The 12,565-nt window shown below is 39.6% G+C and overlaps 2 protein-coding genes across 2 annotated transcripts; one reads left to right on the top strand and one right to left on the bottom strand.

Annotated features, from left to right (window-relative positions):
- Positions 1–1,123: 1,123 nt before the first annotated feature.
- On the top strand, positions 1,124–2,053 carry LOC123033398 (olfactory receptor 13G1-like). Its single transcript, XM_044450003.1, has one exon. The coding sequence runs from the start codon at positions 1,124–1,126 to the stop codon at positions 2,051–2,053; it is 930 nt and encodes a 309-aa protein (XP_044305938.1).
- A 2,555-nt stretch (positions 2,054–4,608) lies between these two features.
- Positions 4,609–5,529, bottom strand: LOC123033399 (olfactory receptor 5V1-like). Its single transcript, XM_044450004.1, has one exon. The coding sequence runs from the start codon at positions 5,527–5,529 to the stop codon at positions 4,609–4,611; it is 921 nt and encodes a 306-aa protein (XP_044305939.1).
- Positions 5,530–12,565: the final 7,036 nt, after the last annotated feature.

A 12,565-nucleotide genomic window follows, 5' to 3' on the forward strand; every position in this document is an offset into this window, starting at 1 on the left:
AACAGTGTTCCTGAGTAAATCCATGCATATAAGTTACTTAATGTGTTTGTCCAGTTTCCTGTTTTGAATCCTCAGATTCTTCCCAACCCTCCAGTGTAGGTTAATCTTCTATCCACCCCTTTCTTCCCTGAGGTTATTTCTGGCAGTTGATCTTTTAACTGTCAATCCCTGTATTCTTGTGTGTCACTGCACTGCCACAGAGGTTGGACCTAACTGGGGTGGGGCAAAGGAGAGTTTCAGCAGCTGCTTGCAGAGAACAGAAGGGCACCGTGGAAAGATATGCCCACCACAAAGAGAAGGTTACATATGCAATATTGAGGCGATCCATTTCCTGACAGAAAATTATCCTGACTTCCATGGCAAGTCAACTAAGTAATAGTAATGGTAATAGTAGTTGTATTCATAGTAGTAACAGTAATTGCAATAAACTTTCAGGTTGTCATAAATTTGAGATGGCTTATTCTTTATGTGGGAGCAGCATCACTTCACTTTTAATGTTTCATGTGGTGAATCTTCTCTTGAAAACTTATGAAATTGTTTTGTTTTTAAATGAGAACACACACACACACACACACACACACTAGAAATAATGCTAGTATTCTGATAACTTCCCCCTCCTCCTTTTTCTCCATCTTGGAAAGGCTTTAAAAAACTGAGTCCTCATATAAACCTGGTTTAGTGCCACACATTTGTTCTCAGTAAAGATCTATGTGCATTGTTCTCTGGTGTACCCATATTTTGCAAATTGACACATCTCGGCAATCATTTTGTTTTAAGTCTTTAGACTGAATTAGAAAAATATATTGTAGATTAGGCAGATGTTCTCATAATGGTAACACTCAGTGTAAGTGAAAGCTGAAATGCTCCTTATTTTAGTGTAGATGCTCCAATATAACATTTAAGTTCAGAATAGGAAGAATAAAAGTGGTAGGTGGGAAGGATTAAAGAATTGCATTGCATCAAACTGCAATGAACAGTAAAATAGAATGTACAGTTAAAATAAAACAGTAGCATAAATGTACTGTATTGCTTTTTTCGTCACTGGGTATGCATTCATATGAAAATTCTAGAGAAGTTGTCATGGATCTTCTTTTGGATTAACAGATCATGTGGCAAAATTGGAATGAGGAACAAGAGCTGTGTGACCACATTCATGATGATGGGCCTCTCCGAGCAACCTAAGATGAAGTTTCTGCTCTTCATCCTTTTCCTTGGTATTTATACCATTGCCTTAATTGGAAACATTGCAATTATTGCTGCCATCCTTTCATATCCCAAACTACACAGGCCCATGTACTTCTTCCTCTTCCATCTGGCTGTCGTGGACATTGTGTGCACTTCCACCATCATTCCTAAGATGCTGAGGAACATTGCAACTTTCAGCTTGGGCATCTCCTACTCTGGCTGCATAGCACAGCTCTATTCCTTCACATGGTGTCTAGGAGCTGAGATGGTGCTGTTTACCATCATGGCTTATGATCGGTATGTAGCTATATGCCACCCTTTGCATTACACCATCATGATGAGCAAGAAGGTATGTGTGGCTCTCTCTACAGTGGTGATCCTCATAGCCATTAGTAACTCATGGGTTCACACTGGCCTGATATTGGGGCTCACCTTTTGTGGACCAAATGGTATCAATCACTTCTTCTGTGAGATCCCTCCACTTCTGGCTCTCTCCTGCAGCCCGGTAAGAATCAATGAAGTTTGGGTCTTCATAGCAGACATCTTCCTAGCTATGGGAAACTTCTTACTAACTTGCTTATCTTACTGCTTCATTGTTAGGACAATCCTTAAGATCAAGACCACTGAAGGGAAGAAAAAGGCCTTCTCCACCTGTTTGTCACACCTTATTGTTGTGTCCTTATATTACTCCACAGTCATCTATACTTACATACGTCCAGCTTCCAGCTACTCCTTTGAGAGGGACAAAGTAGTTGCTGCCCTATACACACTTATCACACCCACTCTGAATCCTATAGTTTACAGTCTAAGAAACAAAGATGTCAAGGCTGCTCTCAGAAAAGTCTTCTTCATCACATTAGTTAGATAAGCAAAATTCTCTCTCTTTCCCCTCCCTCTCTCTCGGTATTTGAGTTCCAATTCTATGTTTTGTTGTGGTTGTGGTTGCTGCTTTTCTCAGGATGGAAGAACATTTCTTCCTATGAGAATATATGTGAGTTCACACACCTATTTTGCACTTGAGTTCTCATCACTTGATGACCTGTAGGGGAGTGATTGAACCAACTGTCTGTGTATGTGATATGAAGTATGGGATTTCCACTTGCATGTTTTAAGGAACTACGATGGTTCATCTCCACATGAAGATCACCACCTAGTGCTAAAATCACCAATTCTGCAATATTCCTTTCTTACCCTCGCCTCAACCTGCTGGATCTGCCATGGGAAACTTTGCTATGTTGAAACAAAGAAATCTAAAATTGTGCTACTAAATACCCCCCCCCAAAAAAAAGTGTCTTTGTGTGTGTGTGTGTAGGCTATGGGATGGATATCTATTTCATTCTACAGTTTTTCATTCCATAAAATTGGTGGGAGATTCTGGTCAGATAAAAGGAAATACTTGTTTGCGAGACACATATGTAAACTGGATAAAATTAACATTGGCTACTATTCCCTATGGTTTTAGGCTACTTCCACTCTCAGAGGCCAGGTGCCTATGTACACCAGTGGCTGGAGAAGCAGGGAAGGAGGGTGCTGCTAGTGGGATCCTGAGGGTAGGGCAGCTGGTGCAAATAGAAAGCTAGACTAGATAGACTCTTAGTCTGATCTAGCAGGGCTCTTCTTACATTTCTAAGTTTTTAATTCTCATCTCCTATACTGTAAAAAAAAACTTGCAAAATTGGAAAGTTATGCATTAATTTCTGTTTCATCAGTTTAGAAGGAAAAGAAAATCAGGTGAGGAATTTCTCTCAGCCAGTCCACCTCAGGCCTAGTTCAGAGGGAATCAGCTATGAACAGGCTAAAGCCAGGCTCCACATACTGCACTAAGAAGGGTATTCCCTCTCCTCATCCAGTAACCCTTGAAGTTCCCCAGGCTAGTGTAGCTATTGGCTGAATCGCCTATTCAGTATTGAATGGGGAACAGTGTACTTAAAATGTGATCTTTCCTTGAAGTCTAAGAACAGAAAAAGTAGATAGGGTTGGATTTGGTTAGGTCTGGTCTGGTTTTGTGGTTGCTTCATGCACATTATGGTTTAATGCAATATTACAAGAATATTTCTAATAAAAACGAAAAGTTGGTCAAACAGTGTGTCCTTTATTCATTCTTGTCAAAACAAAACCAACACTGAATTCTGAATTTGAATTCATACAAAAAATGTTTTGCCCGAAGTGCATGGAACAGCTATGGGTAGTTAGGTGAAAGTCAAACTCTTCCTAAATGCTAGTACTATAGTTTGGAAAAACTCGGCCAATTCTACAGCTGGAATTTTATGTTAATTATCACCTGGAAGTAGATATTCACATCATCTGGAAGTAGATATTCACAAGGGAGCACTGTTAGTTTGCCATTCTCTCAAGTAAAGTACTTTTAAGTCCCATGGACTCTATCTGGCTCTCTGGGAAGCCAGTGGAACTTGATTTCACTTGGCTTGGACTGGGAATTGCCCTTGTCATTGTATAATGATTTTTCTACATGCACACAGCAATTCTAAGATAGATTCCCTCAAGATGGAATGAGTGACCTTACCACTTTAAATGGTATTGAAAAGGGAAAGATATTCAAGGCTGTTTGTACATGGAAAATACACAAACATATACACAGAGTTTGGATCAGTAGCAAGCTGGGTATATGAGGACATCTAGACAACTGAACACCGTAGCAGCAAGACAATTCCATCACCACCACATATTGTCAAGTTACAAAGCAGAGTTAGATCCTGCAGCATGGGTGCTGAAGGAAATTTTGGTGTCACTGAGCTTTTTTTTTTTTTTTATCCATAATTAACTGCTTCAGTTCCAATCAAGCAGCTCATACTCTAAACCAGCCCAAATATCTTGCGACAAATATCTTTGTCAGTGGAAATTTCAAGGTGTTTAACCATTTCTTTTTCTCATTCACCACCACAAAGTTATAAATCCAGAAATCTGAACTTTATGTAAACCATTGTGTTACCATAGAGGCTCAAAACCACAAATAATAATGTTGAAATTGTGCAGAGAAGTCTCCCCCACACTGTTCAACCTATCCTGCCTCTGATTCATGCATGCAGCAAATTGGTGTGAAATGACTTACAGGGGGATTCCTCTAGCAAGAGAGACTTATTTCTCTCTCCCACTGCTGAAGAAAGAGGGTGAAATGTTTTCAAAAGTGCTTTGCAAAATGCTAATAGCGCCAGGCTATAGCACCAAATTCTCAGGGTATGTAAAACAAATCAATTTTTCCAGCATGTAGGTGCTTCAGAAATATTATTGAAACCAATTCTAAAGTTATGAAACTGCAAAACACCTAGATTATGATAGCAAAATCCAGTTACCTAACAATTCTTTACCAAGCATCACTGACTGTTCTTGGCTACTAAAAACATGGCTGCTAAGAACCTCTTGCATTACTGCTATCTGCAGCTATTCGTAGCTCTTTAGTTTTACCTACATTTTCCCAAAGCTTTTCCAAATACTAGTTTTTATTTCTTTGTTTTTAAGGCTATATATGACAGGATTTAACATGGGGGTTAAAATAAGGTACTGGATAGAGATAACTCTGTCCAGGTCTGAGGGAGTTTTAGAACTTGGCTTCATATGTCGAGAAAAAACTGAAAGATAAAACAAGCAAACTACAATGAGATGTGAGCTACAGGTGGAGAAGGCTTTGCTCCTGCCTTTTGCTGACTGGGTCTTCAGGATGGTTGCAAGGATATAAATGTAGGAGACAAGGGTGAGGAGGAAGGGAGTGAAACCAAATATAGAACTGGAAGCAAGTATCAAGATATAATTGGTGAAATTTTCACTGCAAGACAAGCTCAAAACTGCAGGAAGTTCACAGGTGTAATGGCTAATTGTGTTGAATCCACAGAAGTTTAAATCCATCAGGGGCAGTGTATTGACCAGAGCATCCAATGAACCCATTATCCAGGCTCCTCCCACCAATTGTCTGCACATCTGTTTATTCATAATTGCTGAATAATGAAGTGGGTCACATATAGCCACGTAACGATCATAGGCCATTGCTGTAAGCAGATAAACTTCAGCGCAAGCAAAATGGATAAAGAAGAATATCTGTGTGAGACACCCCACCAAAGAAATGGTTTTTTGCTTTGTTATAAGGTTTTCCAGCATCTTTGGGACAGTGACAGATGAGTAGCAAATGTCAACCAAGGCCAGGTGACTGAGAAGGAAGAACATGGGGGTGTGAAGTGTAGGTTCACTCCTGATTACCAATATGATGACAATGTTTCCTATTAACGTGGTGGCATATATGATCAGAAACACAAAGAAGAGAAAGAATTGTAGTTGCGGATCACTTGAAAGTCCCATAAGTATAAATTCTGTTATTATAGTTTGATTCTTCATGGAGAGGAAGCAACTTCTTCTTTTTTGGAGTGAGAAAAGTCTGCTCTTTTCCAAGATGGTACCATTATGCATTATAGAAGGCTAGTGTGATTTCTCAGTTCTGCTCTATAGCATAGTGCCATCTTGTTTAGTGTAATGGAACACGTAGGAGCATATAGAAAAGCAGACAGGGAAAAAAACTTATGTAAAGGGATGTTCTTCCTGCAAAGAAAGCAGAAGAAGACATTTCAGTAAGGTCCAAGGTCTATGCTGTCTGTAGAGAAGCCTTTGTGTGCAGCTGTGACCTTCCTGGGTTGCTTTTTGAGAGGGGATGCTGATCCTGCATGTATATCCATTGTGGACATAGCGCTACTTTGACTATGTAAGACTGAAGAACACACAAAGAGTTCTATCAGAAATAGAAGGACTCCAGCAGTGTAAGGGGTACATCCTAAGATTCGACTAAAAGCGCACTTGTAGGATTTGCGCCTATGGCCATATGTACTGAAAAATCAGTACATCGCATTCATAGTATTTCAGTTCCACATTTTCTTGACCTATCATAGCAAACAGAGACACAAGATGCTCAGTGCAGTAGTAACAGTTCTTACTATAATATGTGATCCTTGTTAATTATAGCATCATATTCCTATATCACCACTGCATTTCCTATAACAGCATTATATAGGATTTGCAGATTGCATCGGCACATATACACATACACATATGCACACACACATAGCACAAACCTGTGAATCCAAACAATTTGCCTGAATCTCTGGCTTAGTAAGGGAAGGGGAATCAGCTATTCAGAAGGAGAAGCATGTGCTGCTTTGCCTGCAAAGAAGCTCAGAAGTGAATGCACAATCAATTTCATTTAGTTTCATTTAAAAGTCAGAAGGGGGTTGTAATTTGTTTTGTTTTCACCAAGCAGAGGATTAAATTGCTCCAAGCAACAAGTTGCAATCAGTAACTTACCCACCCCTTTTTTCCAAACAACAACAGCTACTGGACTATCCTATTAGACCACTATTCATAAATGTCTAATATTCTCCAAATTATTACAGTCCTGCCACACTTATTGGAAACTTGTAAGCATTACAACAGTAGTCCTGGAAATGTATGCGTTTATGTCTGAGGCTTTTCAAGACTTGTGTGGCTGTCCAAGGGCTTGAGGGGATCACTAGGTGTTTGACAGAGTTGTTCTTTTTTGTGATTCCTTATTATTGGCTGCTTTTATTATCTGCTTTTAGCTGTTTCACCCTGTGAAATGATAGTGTTTTTGAATTTTTATCATCTATTTTTATGGACTGTGTAAACTGCTCAGAGAGCTTTGGCTGTGGAGTGGAGTGGAGAGGAAATGAAATGAATAAATAGAACTCCTGTTAAATTGTAAAACAGAATGAAACAAACATTACACATAAATGAGTTCAACAAATGGGACAGGAAGAATTGACTATACTAACTGAATGGAATGAGCTACGCAAGTTTGTATATCATTTGGAAGAGACCTGCCCAAGATGTGCCTATTGGGAGAACTAATACAAAAAAGAATGTATTTGTGGAAAAAGCATTAAACCGTGCTATATTAGAAAGATATTTTTGTCAAAATGTGCATGTGATACACAATTCCATACAGATTTCCTGCACTAGGAGAGATGCATATTGAAATATCTAGGATATTTATGACCTTTATTGAAATAAATAAATAAATCTTAAAGTTCTGGAAGAGCCAAACCTAAGATTAGAAAAGTTATTGAAGTTTGAAATGAACAAAATTAACGGTATTAAATATAACAAACTGAGCATAAACTAAATAAAATTCCTTCCTCCTTCTCCACATACTTCCACATACAAAGCCCTTCTCAGTATTATCAGAAAAGTACCAATCTGTTTATGTTGTCTTTGATGGACCTGTTGAAAAGCGATGTTCTTATTTCTTATTCATATCAACGACCATATGCCAGAACTTGCCTCCACAAAGTCAGAGAAACCATGAAGTATATCCCAAACAGATGTCTTTTCAGCCTGGTGAAAGTACACAATAATCTCTCCCTGACAATTTATATTTAGAGCAATATGATAATGAATAAACTTCAGGAAAACAATCTGTATGATTTCTCTTGACAATCTACATTCCCCATGGAATTTGTCTGCAGTCAAATCTCATCACATTCAATGCATAAGGAAACTTGGTTGCCTCATTCTGCAAACTAAAATATTAAGACACAGGGCACCTCTGGGCCCTATAGAGAATTTCTCTTCCTTCTCCTCTCAATCTCCTCCTCCTCTCAATCCCAGCCTACTTCACAGCATTGTTCTCAACAAGAACAATGCAGTGAAGTAGGCTCAGCCCAAAATCACCCAGTGAGCTCCGTAGATGAGTGGGGATTGGTACCCAGATTGGTTTCCAGTCCTGGAAACAGAACCTATATATATATATCTCTCACATTTATTTTTTATTTATATCCTGCCTTTTTCCTATAAAGGGCTCAATGCAGCTTGTATCATTCTCTTCCTCCATCTTATCCCCACAACAACAACCCTGTGAGGTAGGTTGGGCTGAGAGTCTGTGACTGGCCCAAAGTCACCCAGTTGGCTCCATGGCTGAGCGGGGACTAGAACCCAGATCCTCTGAGTCCCAGTCTCCTGTTTTTAATCACTACACCACACTGGCTGCTTTCCAAGTTCTCTTAAGAGCAGCATTGGTCACAGAAGAAAGTTGGCATGGCTTTCCAGAGACCTGGTGAAGCCAGAACGCCTGGCTCTAGGAGGTCCCTTTCTCATAACCAAGCATGGTAGGAGGAGTGCTGGCCTTTCCAACTTGCCATTTGCTGGCTGGGAAACAAACGTGTTAGACTGGGTTGCAGTCTAACACATTTGCAGTTTCCAGCTTGGGAAGAATGTTCTAGACTATTGACAATGAGGAGCTGAATCTAAACTTGTTTATGAAGACAGTTCTACATATTGCAATTAATTGTTAATTAATTAATTGAATGTTCTTAAGAAATGGTGTGAGTTTTCTGTGTAGAAGAACATGGATGATTTTTTTCTTTATGCATTCATCATGTGTGCAAATATTCTCATGTGTAAAGAGAGTAAAAAGCCAGTACCATACTGGTTTAAATTTAAACACATATTGAGACCAACAGGTTGGAGAAGGCTGCTTAAAAAGAAAGAAAGAAAGAAGGAAGGAAGGAAGGAAGGAAGGAAGGAAGGAAGGAAAAGATTTCAAAAACTGCTTATTATCAGTTTAGCAGAACCCCACTGTCACATACAGACAACTTACTGTCTGTACAATCCACACAGTTTATCTGCTTTGGGAGAATAAGGACTTTTACTAACACTTTTTGCCTCCTTAGGCAGGATGTGTAATTAGGGCTTGTGAGCCTTTGCTCCCAATTTCTCTCCTTTTTTGTGCTTATTTGAGAATGAAATAAGTGGAAACATGTTTTAAAAATGTATCATATTAGGGCATTTACTTTCAAAATATGAGCATATATTTCATGTTCATAAAATTTGTATTTGAATACAAATTTGCTTGTATGAAAACCAATCACACAAAAATGCTTGTGTTACTTCACGTTAAACTTCTCCCCTGCCAAAGGAAGGAGGGAAGGAAGGAAGGAAGGAAGGAAGGAAGGAAGGAAGGAAGGAAGGAAGGAAGCCCTTTCAAGACTCCAGATGGACCAAAGGTTTAGGGGAAAAAGCTGAGCTGAGCTGAGCTGAGCTCAAAGATCTGAACAAAGTGAATTTAAAGCTTGAAAAGTGAAACATTTAAAGTTTAACAGATTTTTCCCCTTAAGTCTCCCCAAATAATCCTTCCACTTCCTTTTCAAAATAATTTTACTGACCTAGGCTCTTTATGCTGTCTTTGAAGGATTTGTAGAATTTTGCCATATCCATTTTTCAGGAAACCTTGCCTTTGCTATATCACATATGCCCTGCAATGTATTCTAAACCGATGTTTTAGCAGTCTAGCGTGAGGACAGAATAATCCTTTCTGAACAAATCATGTTTAAGACACTTCAATAGTTAATTTCCTTCTGGGAGGGGATATTCCCAAGCAACTTCTGAATCTGAATTCCCAAACCTGCAGCCCTGCTCATACAAGAAGGAAGAAAGGATGGAAAGTGTAGGAGCATAGTGCTAAGCATATAGAGCATCAACATCTTAGTGTCTTCTTATATTTGAGGTGATGCAGAAAAGACTCTCCCTCTGCCCCCGTTCCAACTCAGTGCCACAGCCCCCTTGGAGGGAGCATCTGCTGGCAGAAGAGCTAGATAAAATCAGGCCACATCACTAATTCCCCCGGGAGGGCTATTGTATCAGGAGGGTGCCACCCTTTTGCCCCCAAGGGTAAAACCAGTGTCAGATGCACAGCTATGGGTCACACACTGGTGTCCATGCACACTCACACACACACATCCCCCATACACCCACCCTGATATATGCACACCATACTCCCTTTCCTCAATGACACATGAAGACACACACTTTTCCTCAACTGTGCACTCTGTTTCCACAAATCCAATTGAAGTCTGGGCCCAGTTAAAGTGTTGGTAATGACCTATAAGGCCCTAAATGTCTTGGGTCCTGGATAACTGAAGAAGTGCCTTCTTCTCTATGTGCCAGCCCTCCCCTTTGGATCAGAGGTAGAGGTCCTTCTCCAGAAGCCCTCTTTGAAGGAAATTAGGAGGGTAGTGATTGAAGAAGGGTCTTTTCAGTGGTGGCACACTGACTATGGAACATGCTCGCCAGGGAGGTTCGCCTGACACTGTTGCTTTATTCTTTTCGGCATCAATTTTTTTTTTATCTTCCTGATAGTTTAACAATTAACTTTTTTTTCTTGTTTTTATCATCAGTTATTGGATGCAGTGTGTTGTGTATTGTTGTTGTTGTGGTTTGTTTTTATTCTGTGTAAGCTATCCAGAGACTTTTTACTAATGGGATGGCATATAAAATCTATAAATAAATAAATAAATAAATAAATTCCACATGTCTGTACAGAGATGAATGTAGGCATACAACTGCATACTCTTTAGCCACGCACACAAAACTTTTCCCCCTGTATGCACACATGTGGTCTGCTCACACATACTTCCTCCCAGAAATACAACCATGCAGTTTTCCCTTGGCAGATACACACTCTGGCCAGGGTACAGTCTCTCCTCCTCCTCATATACACACAGCCCTTCACCAAACACACCGATACACACTATCCCTTACATAAACACACACATCCCACATGACATTCACATGTATTCCACACACAGGCATTTCTACCTGGAAGCAGCTCTTCCTTTCACACATGCATGCGTAAACACCAACACTTCTCCCTACCACACATATATCCTTCCCTTGACAAGAACCTTTTCTCTCACATTAACACTGACACATCCTTCCTCAGGATTCCTGTATCTTTATTTCCACAAGTCCCATCTTTCCCAGTGGCATAAAAACATCTTTCAAAATAGCTGTCTCTACAAAGAACGTCTAGAAAAGCTTATAATGCCATAATAATTTTGCAAGTCTTTCAGGTGTCACAAGGCCTTGTGGATTTTGATCACAAAAAAGCAACTGCTAACCTCCTTCAACTTCTGTTCACCTTTTGCAAGCTCCATGCAATCTTCTGATGCCAAGAAGAACCATGAAGCCATGAGGGTTGGACCAAATGGATCACGCAGGTGCACTCTGGAAGGATGATTGGACAACCAAAGCTTCAGCCACATGCAAAGAAGCCAACAAGATAGGGCAAGCCGTATGCTCATACAGTACTCAAATTCAGACATTCAAGTCATTTTTGCAAACATGTTCTGTTTTTCTCCAATGGGAAGGGAACTGGAAGGAGGTGGTTCATGATGACAACCCTTGTGACTGCTCTTCCCATTTCTTTACACACAACTTTCCAGTAGAAGTTGGCTGGGTAGGTCTCCACAGAGTTTGCAGAGTTGTGCACACTTTGAGAATGCCAAGTGGCAGTGGTGCTGTTGGACAACTTTGAGTTCTCCACTTAATGAAAATAATGAGGAAGGGAAGGTAGAAGTCTCACCTGTGGTTTCAAAGGCCTTCATGCTACATTCAGTATTAGTCTGCTAATGGAGTAAGACCTGGGGTGTCTGGTAACTGCAAGGCTGCTGAGTTCAGTGGGGAGAATGATGATCTGTGGCACAGTTCAGATGATCTGGGGAGCATGCTTAGGTTGATTTCACTATAGTCTTGCTAATGAAGATGGGGAGTTTTCCCTGGGGCATGGCCTGCAAGAACAGATGATTGTTACATGGTTTTACCTTCAAAATATGTATGTTTGTGTGATGAATAGGAAGGGACAAGTATTCACTTCATGCCATGACAATGTACTTTAGAGGAAAAGAACAGTTTTATCAATCAATTTAATAATAATAATAATAATAATAATAATAATAATAATAATGATGCATATCTTCTCGATCACTAACCACTTGCTGAGATCCCATCAGCTTCCACCTGAAGTTGAGACTTCTTGTCCTAACATGCATCATTTTACACTTGCTTACACTGAATTACTAGTACATATGTCATTTCCCAGCATGTTTTAATTTGGTGTACCAGTAGCAATTTTTATTTCTGCAAATTAGTTTGTTGAACATTCTTTATTCAACTAGGCTTTTCTACGGTCTCAAACAGCAAAGCTGTAATTAAAACAAACTTTAATTAGTGTTTTTTACTTAGAAATGACATGAGTGCACTTAGAAAAAATGAACCAGAATTTTACATTCTTTTACATACAAAGAAAGAAGTAATGCAACAAATGATGAAGAAAGCATACTTCTGTATACAAGAAATATCAACTTAATGAAAACAAGGAGTTCTTATTAACTTATGGTTTCAATACTGGAGGATCTTAAGGACTTATGTAAATGATTATTTTATATAGAAACATAGAAACCGAATGAGTCAGAAGGGATCTGGCGGGCCATCTAGTCTGACCTCCAGCTCCAGCTGGCTCTGTTCATAATGCCAACCATGTGCATGTCAAAATTTGATAGGGAGCCTTGGTGGACAAAAATGTCCCATG

Source organism: Varanus komodoensis, unplaced genomic scaffold (genome assembly GCF_004798865.1).
Source record: "Varanus komodoensis strain SLA01 unplaced genomic scaffold, ASM479886v1 scaffold62, whole genome shotgun sequence".
Taxonomy (NCBI): Eukaryota; Metazoa; Chordata; class Lepidosauria; order Squamata; family Varanidae; genus Varanus; species Varanus komodoensis.

Excerpts from the sequence above, each read along its gene's own strand:
- LOC123033398 (XM_044450003.1), top strand. The coding sequence starts at position 1,124 with ATGAGGAACAAGAGCTGTGTGACCACATTCATGATGATGGGCCTCTCC.
- LOC123033399 (XM_044450004.1), bottom strand. The coding sequence starts at position 5,529 with ATGAAGAATCAAACTATAATAACAGAATTTATACTTATGGGACTTTCA.